At 50.5% G+C, this 12,376-nt stretch overlaps 1 protein-coding gene across 1 annotated transcript in view; it reads right to left on the bottom strand.

Annotated features, from left to right (window-relative positions):
* The window catches only part of GRIK4 (glutamate ionotropic receptor kainate type subunit 4), a 176,122-nt gene that overhangs the window by 36,898 nt on the left and 126,848 nt on the right, over positions 1-12,376 (bottom strand). The window contains 1 exon segment of the mRNA XM_042034171.1: positions 2,213-2,374. Within this exon segment, the coding sequence (XP_041890105.1) occupies positions 2,213-2,374 (162 nt within the window).

The raw sequence follows: 12,376 nt of genomic DNA, 5'->3' as shown, positions 1-12,376 counted from the left end.
AGCGAAAAAAAACCCTTTGGAACATCCTCCAGGCAGATCCAGCCAGAGGGATCAGTCACTGCCCTCAACTTTCCCCATGTCACCTATAAAAACCTCTCACTACTTTTATATTCTCGTTTTAAACCACAGCTTTGTCCCTCTGTCACAAAAAAGCCAATTTGCCTGCTAACAAATTGATCCTCTCCCTCTCCTGCAGCGTCCGATTTGTGCAGAGCCCTGTTGGTTTTGTGCCCCTCTGCAGTATCAGAGCTCCAGGGAAAATCCAGGGGGTTTGGGGGACTTCCCTCAATCCCCAAAGCCAAATTCTTGACAATCCTTGACACTGAAACACGAACAGGTTTGGCTGCTCTGGGTTTTGCCACATGGGGCTTTTTTCTCTCCCTAAAACATTATCAGCTGTGTCTTTGCCCCCAAACCCAACACGGGGAATTAAAACCATTAAAACCCTGTGAAATAGACTTTGCAATCTGGATTTTATTCAATGACATAAACACTTAATTACAAACATCTGTTTTAGCCCAAATTCTAATTACCAAATCTAGCCATCTGTAATTTGAATGATTTTCTCTGATTTCCTTTCTTTGCAATGTGATTAATGAGAACGGCATTAGAGCAGGCAGCTCCCTCCTCCTTTGTCAGATGCTTCCTCAGCTCCAGCAAGAAGGCCCTGGGATTTCTGCAGCTCACAGGAAACCTCCCTCCTGTCACTTCCAGATGTTGAGCTTCCTTTTCTCCCTTCAGGATGAGTTATCCCATGGGATAACTCCTTCCCAGGGCTACGAGGGGAAGTCCTAACACAGAGGGACACTCCCTGCTGGATTTCCAACAGCAGAGGCAGAAAGGTCCTGGATTCAGCTCACAGACAAAAGAAACTCTGCCTGGGAATATTTCACCGCTGCTCTGTAACTTGCCCGCCCTCAAATCCTTTTCCCACCACCTGGGGCGTGGCATTTTGAAGAATTCCAGTCCCTCCAGGCATCACCCTCCCACCTGCAGGTTTTGCTGGATGCTCAAGACAACGCGGGCTACGAACCTGCAGTGAGAATTTTCATTTCCCTGTCGCACCTGCTGCTGGTTCCTGCTGGCTCCTGTTTGCACTACGAGGAGGAAATTTGTTTTTAATGCCTCCCAACAGCCCCTGCAATCCAAAAAGGAATCTTCCTGGTACAAATCCATGGAGACTGAGCAGGGCAAGCTGATTGCAGCTGCCTCTGGGTGGGAGGGAGCGCAGGATGGTCCCAGGCACGTGAGCTCAAGCCAAGCCAAAGGATGAGGACACAAAGGGCAAAAATCTCCTTATTTTGCCTCTTAAGGATCCCTTCGTGGCGACAATGAGGAGGTTTCCAGCAGCTCAGCTCATCATGGGGGCTCTGAGTTCATTGAAATCCATGCAAAGGGTTCAGCTGATGATATTTTCCTCTCTCCCCCCTCCCCCAGCTGCAGCTCCCTGCACCTCTGCTGTGGCAAATCTGCTTTGCAAACTCTCCCAGTTGTGGAGAATCCCTGGGGAATCCTCCAGTGCTGATGTGCATGCTCCCCAGGGAGATGCTGGAGCAGGAGCACAGCTCAGCCCCTCGGCATCTGCCTGAGCCAGCCCCTCCTGTGCCATCTGCAGCCACAATCCCTTCTCCACGAGCCATTTTCCTGGAGTTTAAACACAGGGACAAACTCCCTGAGGGAAACACCAAACCAGAGCTGCATCACCCCCTGCACTCACAGAGAAATACAATCCAAATTAAGATTAGGTTTGAACTTAAAGCTGTGCCCCCAGTCCAGGACAGAGAAGCTGTGCTCGCCAAGGTCCTTTGGGCAGTTCTGACTTTCAGGATCTCCTTGGTATTTTCCACATTGGGAGGCTCCCCTGTAAATCACAGATTGACACCCCAAGTCCTCTCCTACCTACTTAATAAAAATGCTCTGCCCTGGCTCATCCTTCCCATTCCTGGACCAGCATCTCCCCACAAAATCCAATCCAAGGTACAACGGCAGCCTGGCGATGTCCCTGAGCTCTTTAGCACAAGGTTAAATAGGATTAAGTAATTAAATTATTTAATAATTTAAACATTTTTTTAAAAAATTATTTAAAGACCAGAGTTTCTACCCCTGCATTGCTCAGGACTATCCTGAAGCTCTTCCCACAAGGTTTTCCCGATGGTCTGTCACAGCTCCCAGCTCAGGGAGGTTCTGGGGGATGGGAATGGACTTCACTCACTGCTGGCCCAGTAAAAGGAGCGTGGTCGCAGTTCTCCTGCCAGGACTGGTTGAGGCTCTGCACGAACTCTTGGAAGAAGGCGTGAGACTGGTTGAAAATGGAGAATCCCAGGATGTTGACTCGGTCGTCCAGCAGGCTGTCCAGGCGCTGGAGGGAAAACTCCTACAGCAGCCCAAAACATAAAACGGGATTAGAGGGGAAAACAGGCCCTGAAAGCTTCAAACCCACTCAGTGCCCTCGAAGGGAATGGGACCATGGAGCTGTGAGACCCTGGATGTGAAACCCACCCAGGTGTTGAAGGGAGAGCCTGGGGTTTAACCAGGATTTGACTCAGGTGCTGCTCATCTCAGGCTTTTGACAAAGATGTCAACTAAGTTCAGTACATCACTGGCCAAATCCCACAAAAAAACCCCCAAACCCTCCAAAGAGGGTGTCACTCACCTGCTGAGTGAAGCTGCTCTATCACCACATCCAGTCTGGGGACACCAAGTTTCAACTGTTAAATTAAATCATTTCTTTCCCACAGGGGCAGGAACCAAATTCTGCCTAACCCTAAAAAAACCCAATCCTGCCCTGCTCCTTTGTGCTGCCAGGTACCAGGAGGAGATGCCACCCTAATGCCCTGGGGAGGGTGGGAAGGTGCCTCGACTGTGGGTTTTGGAGCTGGGAGCCTCCTCTTGCATTTCTGCAGGTGGTAAGAACTATAAAAACGACTACATGAAAAAAATTAAAGCAAAAAGGGAGGGCTCTGTTTTGCTCCTCACATCCATGGAAGCAGCTACACGACAAAGCCTGGAGAAGAGTCCAGCCCTCCTTGTCCTATTAGCCAGGAATAAATGCCCCTTCCTCACTAATTTCTCTTCTGCTAATTGCTGAAGTGGAGTGAGAAGGTGGGAGTGACGGTTCCAGCAACTGCTGGATGCCCATCACGGATACAGCCGGCCCTGGGCTCCGTGGGCGATGAGATTCCAGCAAGTCGAGCCATTTTTTATCTTTGCTGGGCACGCAGGAGCAATTCCTGTAAATCTCCCAAACATGGGACTTACAAGACTATTCCAGCCCGGCCAGCTCCCACGGGAAGGTGATCAAGCCCAGGATGAAGCGCATTTTGGACACGGTGCCACGTTAACGTTGGGTAACGTGAAATTGCCTGTGAACTATTGATTCATTTGAATGATATTATCCCCCTGCCTCGCTGACAGGTGATCCATTCATCCACGGCGTCCTGTCAGCCCAGCAACGAGGGCAGATGGCTAATGAGGAGCTGGGCCTGAGGAGATGCCGGCTGCAGGCACGGCAGCAGGAGGGATGTTAAACCCCTGTAAAATCCTCTCTCCCCGCAGCCAGAGCCCTGAGGCAAATTGTGCAGGGCACCAGGCAAACAGCTGCCCCACTGCCCTCTTGGCTTCGGGATATCCAGGAGGAAAATGAGATGTTTTGTACTGGAACATGCACAAAATCCAAGGCTTCCTTCTCGTGCCAGCCCACCCCAGCCTCAGAGAAGCTGAAATTAGTGTGTTTATTTATTTATTGTGCCTGTTCTCCCCTGAAAACACTTCCAAGCTTTTGAAGTTGAAGGTTTTGTTACGCTCTGATCTTTAAATTAGCAATTACTGGGTGAGGGAATGAAGTGGTCTCACTTCATGAGGGGAAGCTGAGGCAGGGGTGAGATTCACCCCAGCCAGGCACAGCCACAGGGCTCAACCCACAGGTCCTGCCTGCCCTGACTGGCTGAGTGCCACGGTCAGAACCAGCCCCTGAAGGGACCTTTTCCCACTTTCCCTGGGCAAATTCCACACTGCTGCCCCGAGGCAGCTGCCAGGACTCTCTGCCTGCAAAACAACCATGGCCAGACCCCGACAGGCTCCCCCAGAGCCAAGAACTTGCTCTGGTTCAAACGTTACCAGCAGCTTTGCCCAGCTCCCATCACCCCTGGCTACTTTGTGCAAGCTTTGGTCTTTTCCTACAGCCAACCCTGTCCATATCCATCTTTTCCCAGGCAAGCCTCCAGCTGCAGAAAACCCCATTTCTGTGGCTGTCACGTCCATAAAGCATCACCTCTGTGACACACAGGGGTGGCATGGCCGGTACCCGACCCCTTCCACCCGCTGCTCCCTGTCCCTTCCCTCTGCTCCAGCTCCAATCTTTGGCCATTAAATGTCTTTCCATCAGATGAGCACAAAGGCAGCCAGCAGAGCGGGGTCAGGAGGAAATGAGCCGTGAGCTGCCTATGCAATGAGATGGAGATGAACCACCCTAGGGGACACGCTTCGTTTGCAGGGGGATAAGAGAGATTTGGTAAGGTCAGGCTTTGCTGCAGAGGGCAGAGGAGTGAGAGAATCCCGATACTCCTGGAGCTGCCAGCTCAGCTTCTGTCCCTATTTGTTGGGGTTTTTTTCCCTTTTTACACACTCATTCACCATGCTTGACATTTCCAAACCCACGTTTTGCAAACAAAACCTCATTTGCTATTCGAGACCTGCACCTCTCAGCTGATTTCCCACCCGTCCTGCCTTCCTTCCATGCTGCAAGAGGCAAACACAGGCAGGACAAGGGGTGGAAAACCCCTGATCTTAGGGGTGTTTTCAGCTGGAGAGCCAACGATTTCTCCTTGAGGCATAGTGAAGTTGATTCCTACACAAAACAGTTTCCCAGCTGCCTTTTTCTCCTCCTGGAGTTACTCTCCCTCATTCCCAGTGCCGGATGGTGCTTTTACAGGATAGAAGATTCCCAATGCAATAACAGCAAAGAGCCATTAGGAAAATAACTCTCACATCCTGTTTAAAAGGGGACTCCAAGCCTCCTCCACCTGTGCAAACACAGCTTTGTAACCACAGGCTTTCAGAAAATGCCATCCAAATGGGTGCAAACAGCAGCTCCCTCATTTCCTCCTATTCTATTGGGGGTTTTTTATTCCTCTCCATACATTGGGGGAATTGCAGTAATTGCCTAAAACTTGGCCCTCATTCTCAGTCCAACCCGAGGCACAAAGAAGACCACCAGGAATCACGCCAAGGTGAATTTCAGGGACACAAATCCTGCCCGCCTGAATTCCTCCCCCTCTTTCCACTCCTCTTTTTTAAAACACCCACCGCATGTCAATATTCTGTTTCAAAAGACCTCGGTAAAAAATTAGGCCTGGAGGATCTGCAGCCAAAATTAATGAACTTTTTTACAGAAGAAAAATCCTCAGGCCTTGCTCCAACCACAGCGAATTCGGCAGCAGCACGAGCAGGCAATTACGGTGTAGATTTTGTGACTGCTACTACAGGGCTGCAACCACTAAACGTGTGCTGTTAAATAACAACACTTAGCAATTCCGTGGCACTCTGTATTTTCCGAGTGCTAGGCACACATTAGCTAATTGAATTCCACGGGGCTCCCTGGGAGACGGCGCTGGAGGAGTTATTAGAGGATGAAGTCACTTCCCGGGTTCCTGCAGCACTCGACCCGCACTCTCACTTTCCAGCAGCACACAAACCCCACGGAATGACCCCAGCATTGAGATCATTGGGAGGACCTGGCTGATAAAAGCCACAGAGCTGAGCTCTGCGATCCTGAAGCTGTGAGATTGGATTTTCCGGCGTTGCCGGGCATGAGTTATGGTCAGAACTGCAGGATGCAGTCCCCTTTCCATTAGGGACACAAAGCCATCAGGAACAAGCATGTTACTCAGTGCTTTGCAGGTCTGGATGGAGGATCGGCTGATCCCGACCAGGATTCAGCACCCACAAGCCCTCTCCCACCTCAGCTGGCACCGGGGCTCCTGCAGCACCCCTGAGTTTGGGAGGGAATTGTCCCTCCTGCCCTGCCCGTGCCGCTCTGTGACACCCCGGCAGTGACACTCTGCCCCTCGCACTGGCACTGGGCCAGGGTGCCTCAGCATGGGGGGAATCCTGCCTTGGGGCTGTTATACCTGGAACACAGAGGAGGAAACTGAGGTGCACAGTAAAAACCAAGAGACTGAACACCTGGCAGCACGGCTCGTAGAAACACAGGACCATGGAGTGGTCTGGGTTGGAAGGGACATTAAGCAGCATCTCATTCCACCCTGACGCCTTCCACCATCCCAGGCTGCTCCAAGCCCTGTCCAACCTGGCCTTGGTCACTTCCAGGGATGGGAATTATCTCCACAGCTTCTCTGGGCATCCTGTGCCAGGGCCTCCCCACCCTCACTGGCAAGGATTTCTTCCCAATATCCCATCTAAATCTACCCTCCTTCACCTTAAACCCATTCCCCCTTGTCCTATCACTCCATGCCCTTGTGAAATCCCTCTCTAGCCCTCTTGTAGGTCATGTTTAGGCACTGAAGGTGCTGTGAGGTCTCCCTAAAGACTTTCTTCTCCAGGCCAAGCCGCCCAGGAGAGATGTGGGTTAAAAACCTGCCTTACAACGCAAAACATCAAAGCCAGCATTCATCTATCAGCATCTCACTAATGAGGCATCATCCCAAATCTGCAGCTAAGCAATCAGCTCCTAGGCTAAAGGAAATCCCAGAAATTGTGGCCAGTCCTTCCTTCCCTCATCACTCATCCTACTGCTTCCCAACTCTGGCAAGAAGAGGCTGGAGCACAGAAAGGGCCAGCCCAGCAGGAGATTGTCAGTGTCACAGCAGCCTGCCTGGCAAAAAAACCAATTTTAAAGTGTGGAGCTGCCTGCCCTGCCCCGCCACGCCAGGATGTCCCTCCGGAGAGTGGCTCCTGGTACCTGCTGCCCCTGCAGTGGCCACTCTGCTGCTCAGCACTGCAGCAGCTCCTGAGCTCCTTCCAGCAGCATCGATTTTGCCGGTGATCCTGTTCTGCAGCCCGCTGTGTGTGCAGGACCTCGATCCTTATCTTGTTTTTAATAACCCGGAGCGCCCGGGCAGCGGGAGGCAGTGAGTGGTGCCTGCAGGCTGGGGACGAGCCTCAAGAGGGGCTCCTGTCACTGCCAGGGACACCCAGACCTTCCCACACCCCGTCTGACCTCATCCCCAGCCTCTGCAAGGAACAGCATTTGCTCAATTCAGGCAGCACCAAGAGCAAGATGCCTCCCTCCCTCCTCTCTCTCCCTTGCACACACACAGTTCTATCTTCCTCTCCTAATCACTGCAAGGACTTTATTGGATTTTTGGATCTGCTGATTAACAGCCTCCAAAACACCCTCCAACACTCTGCTCAGCAGGAGAAACTCACTGCTGTAATCGCAGCAGAGGCTGCACTCACCTCGTCCCCCTCCAGCCCCTCTGACAGCACCAAAAGCTGATTTACACCAGGCCCAGGACACTCTGTGCTGTTCCTTCTCTTTTTTTTTATGTGGGATGGGAAAGGAGAACTCTGGGCCAAGGCTTCCATTTCTCTATTAAACCCTTGCTCTGGCAAAACTTCCTTGTCCAGAGAGTTTGGTGCTTAGAAAAGCTCTCCAAACCCAGACTGCAATGTCCATGCTGAGATTTCTTGGCAGCTTTTCTGCAAGAGCCAAACCTGCAGTGCCAACTCAGCACAGCTCTGGTGACTTCACTGCTGACATCACCAAAGTGTGCCGTTATCGACCATTTTAGGGTTAATAAAGTAGCCCAGAGAAGGTTTTTGGGCAAACTGAACTCCAGGGAGCCTCTTCCCAGCTCATGGAAGGCAGAATGACCAGACTTAACCCAAAAGGAGCTTGAGCCTGCAATGGTCAGTTCTTCACCCCCTGACCCAAAGTGACCAATTTTTCCCCCAAATACCACCTCAGTTAGAGGTGGAGAAAACTCTGCCTTTTCCTCTCTGCATCCTGTTGCCCTCAGAGCCGAGCTGCCAAGTCTGTTAATCATTCCAAAGCTCCCCTCAGAACACATTTATTTGTTTACTCAAGTGGACAATATTATGTTAAGTGCTTCCTATGGTTTTCCTGAAAGGCTCCATTTATTTATAAACTATCGACGGAGTCAATAAGTTTCTAATGGGCCACATGTAAAAATCAATTTCTCTAGGAGGGGAAAAAAGTCATCACAGCAACAATTTGAGTAGGTAATAGGATGGGGTAGATCTACTCAAGGCAACACTAGTTGGCCATTCAGGTAGGGGAAGAGGAGCTGTGACCTCAGGGAGCTCAGGGAGGATTTAGGGGAACCGTATTTATGTCTATAATTGGATTTTTCTTCCCAAAAAAGCATCAACGTGCCATACGGGTCTTGAATCTCCTCATGCAAGGCCAGCTGTTATTTTGGAGGCTGTTCTTCAAACAAGAACAGCACTTCTAGGAAGATACACTTCCCAAACTTCGACTTCTCTGCAGGGAGCCCAAGACTTGGAGAGAGAGACATCCACAAAGAACAAAGAGGTCAAGTGCTAAATGTTGGGACCTAAAAAAACCCACCTCTTGGAAAAAAAAGAGGTGGGAAGAAGGGCAGAGGGAAAGAGAGAGGTTTGCCCTCACCTCAGAGGGACTAGAGTGTGTCTGAGAGAATGATTTACCCAAAAACTGGGAATCAAGCACAGGAATCTGGTCAGAAAGTAAAGAAGACTCGGGCAGGCAGCAAAAGGCAGGGAGGCCCAGCTCCAGCTTTGTCTAAATCCTCCTTCCCTCATGCTAACTAGAATGAGGAGAAATTGCTTTGGCAGCCTTGCAAAAACCTGATTTGTTTGCCCTGCTACCACATGCCACTGAAAATATGATCCATAAATCCAGGCAACGATCGGGGCTCTCCAGAACACTTCGCATCAGCTGCTGGGAATCAGGAAGGCTGGCTGGGCTGAGAGGGGAGATTTGTCACAGAGAGACTCTGCCTTCCTCTCCTGGGCACTGAGAGAGAGGTACCCCTGGCAGCGGAAAGGCCAAACACCACAGCCTGTGCTGGAGCTTACGGTCAAAAAGATTATTTCACCAAAAAAAGGTAATTTCACAGAGCAGGACTGAAAACCTAAGCCCTGGTCAAAGCCTAATGTGTAGTTCCCTGTCCCTCTGCTTGATCTGACTTCATTCCCTCCTTCCAAGGGATGTCACCCTGCTGACAAGCTACAGCTGAAACGTGTGACACTGTCTGCGGGATTTGGACACCAATTTCCCCTCCAGTTGCAGTTCCAGGCTGACAATTCAGCTTTGAAGCCCCTGTCCTGTATGAAGACCTCTTTATAAATCACCAAACAAAGAAGAAAAAGCAGGGAAACAACAAAAAAAGAACCAAGCCCAAACTGATTTATCTGGTCTGAGGGAATTGAACACGGCAGCTGTTTTATCAGCAACAACACCTGCACACAATTTTGTCAGGGAACAAAACTGCACCCCGTGAATAGCCCTGCCTGACTTAAGGCACTGGGAAACCTCCTTTACACCTTTCCCCTTACAGTAATAATTTTAATTGTTTCTATTATTCCCATCTAATGGCCTTGACAAATGTTTTGAAATTCAAACCCAGCCTGAGGTCCGTACGTTATTAAAAGAAAAAACAAAACAAAAAAACAAACAGAGAGGGGAAAAAAAAAAAAAAGACAAACCCAACAAGCTACACAAAATTAACAAGCTAAAAGAATTAATTGTAGCATGGGGTTTTGGAGGCATCCAACACCCCTCCTACTCTGTGCTGCTGATTTCAGGGATTTCCAGTGCTGGAAGGAACATTTTCTTCAAGGCACAGCAGTCTGCTTGCAATGGTCTATTTATGCATTATTATTATTATTATTATTATTCATATCAGTACCCCCTTACACAGCTGTGAGCCCTGTGGAGACCCAGACAGCCCTGCCAGGGAGAGGGGAAGGGATGATGAAGAGCTCTGAGCTCATCCCAGCACCTCTTCAAGGAATTTCATCCCTCCCAAAAGTCCCAGAGCAAGGGAACCATCACCACATGGAGATGCCGGAGAGAAATTTGGGTTGGATGGAGATTTTTCTGCCAGGGGATGGAGGACAGGAGGGCTGCCCCAAATGCAGGTGATGGATGTGAGGAGGACAAAAGCACCAGACCTGAGAGTTCCATTAGGACTCCTGGAAAATTTGCCAGGCTGCTGCTGCCGACACAAAGGGTCCCTGCAGCTGGCTGGAGGAAGCTGATAATGAATTTGCACGCAGGAAAGGAGCCCGTGGATATTTTTCCATCAGGCTGCTCGCCTCAGCTCCCACGGAAATGTGTTGGGGGCTGATGATGGGGTTCCTCCTCATCTGCTCCAGTGCTCTCCTAAAAGCTGGGAGAGCACTGGTGCCACTCCCTGCAGCCACCAGGCTGGGACAGAGGAGCCATCACCCCCAAAAATCCCCTTCCTGTGCCCCAGCACAGAGAATTCCCTCCTCTAACCCTCACAAGAGAGCAGAGCTGCACCACACCACGAGCTGTCGGCTGGGATGTGCTTATTAAATAAAATTAATGCTAAAAGACAGAAACAGAATTCCCCTCTAGAGCTGCAGGGCAGGTGTTTAATTCAGCATTTTATCCTATTTTCTCCTCTTTTTTTTCTTTTTTGCCTGAAATATTTTTCCATCTCCAAGCAGCTCAGTGCTCTACAAACTCTCTATTCCCTTTCCTGATGGGTTCTCTCTCCATTTAAGCCATCTTTTTGCTTGCTCCCCCTGACAGTAGTTCACTATGATTTTATCTTTTCTGTTAGGCAGTGATTGCAGAACCTCAGAGGGTTCATTAGGAGCTTGATAATCCCTCCAGATTTATGAGCCTAAATTGCTCACTCCCATCTCCAATCCCCATTTAAATATTACTAATTTCCTTAAACAACTCTTCCATCTGCCCAGGTTTTGTCTGATGTCACCTTTCCACAATGAACCCTGCCAAAAATCCAGTTAGTTCTGCTAAGGGCTGGGCTTTTGGACAAAGTGGTTAAAATAACCTGGGTAAACAGATTAATATCCTGAGAGCGTGGATGGCAACAAAACTCATTTCTTTCTCACCTGCCATAACTGCATTCCACGAGATGAATGGGTTTGAAAGGCAAATTTCACCTCCAGCAAATGCTTAATCGCACCCGTGCTCGGGGATGGTGTGGGGGTGGAGGTGGGAGCTTCATTTTTAGAGTTGTTTCTGTTGTCTGAGCAGCGTCCCTGAGCAGACTCCGCTGTGCTGGGGATGTGCAGGTGGAAATCCCTCACTGCGTGCCCAGCCCTGCTCTGTGGGACTGTGCCCAGGGTTGGGGAGGGCAGGTGGAAGAGGAACAGCTGTTGGGAGCAGTGGAAATCCTTCCTGGGAGTGGGGAATGGCTGGGTTTGGCAGGGTGGGCAGATCTGGTGGGGATGGCACCGTCCCTCAGTGTCCCTCAGCAGCTCTGCCGGCACAGTGACACCGTGATTTAGGGCACAAACCACAACCCCCGGGCTCCATGCCTGCCTGATCCCCTCAGGAACATCCGTGCCTCTGCCTGTCCTGCCTATTCCATGGGGATGAACAGGAGCAGTGAAGCTCTTGCTGGGCTGATCTATGGATTGAACACTGACAGGAACCCAAGTGCTGTTGGTCCAGCCGGGAGCCTCGTGGCCTTTTTTACTTCCTGCATTTCTCTCTCTCTGACACCTCCTTCCCCTCACCCCTTCTCCATTCTGTGCCCCAAGCGCTCCCTTGGCTCCCAACCCCTCCATTTCCCTCCTTCCCCTGCTCCTCTCCACTCCAGCTCCCCTGCCCACACGTTTGGCTCCAGCCCTTCCCGTCTGTCTCCCACCCAAACACAAAGCATGACTCAGCTCTCGGCTTCCCTGCCAGAAATATTAATGGAAATTAGAGAATAGAAGAATCATTTGGGCTGGGAGGCACCTGCACTGAATCCTCCAGGCTTCCATCAGCCCCACACCAGCACTAACAGCTGGGTTCCTGCTCTCCTGGTGGCACTTCCCTCACGCCTCGTGGCAGCCCTGGAACTGCCGCAGACGGAGAAGTTTCTCTGATGTTTATTTTGGGTTTGCCCTGCTGCTGCCTCAGCCCATCACTCCTTGTTAGCACAGCTCTGTGGGGTTTAACCACACGATGCCCCCATTAATGTTATTAGTGGCCATAAAGCCAAACCACCGTGCTGGAGATAAACCCTGCTCTCAACATTTATGGGATCATCCTTCCTTTGTCTCGGGGAGCAGCGCAGCAGCAGAGCACAGAGCTGTGATGCCTTCCAATGCTCATCCCAGAGCATCCTGGGCTTTTCCCAGCACAGGGAGTGGGCTCAGGGGGTGACAACTCCAGCATAACACCCACAAATCAGGAAAATCGGGAAAA

Source organism: Corvus kubaryi, unplaced genomic scaffold (genome assembly GCF_017639235.1).
Source record: "Corvus kubaryi isolate FWS band 111438036 unplaced genomic scaffold, C.kubaryi_AGA036_p1.0 37367, whole genome shotgun sequence".
Classification (NCBI taxonomy): Eukaryota; Metazoa; Chordata; class Aves; order Passeriformes; family Corvidae; genus Corvus; species Corvus kubaryi.
This window is presented reverse-complemented; position numbering and strand designations above follow the sequence as displayed.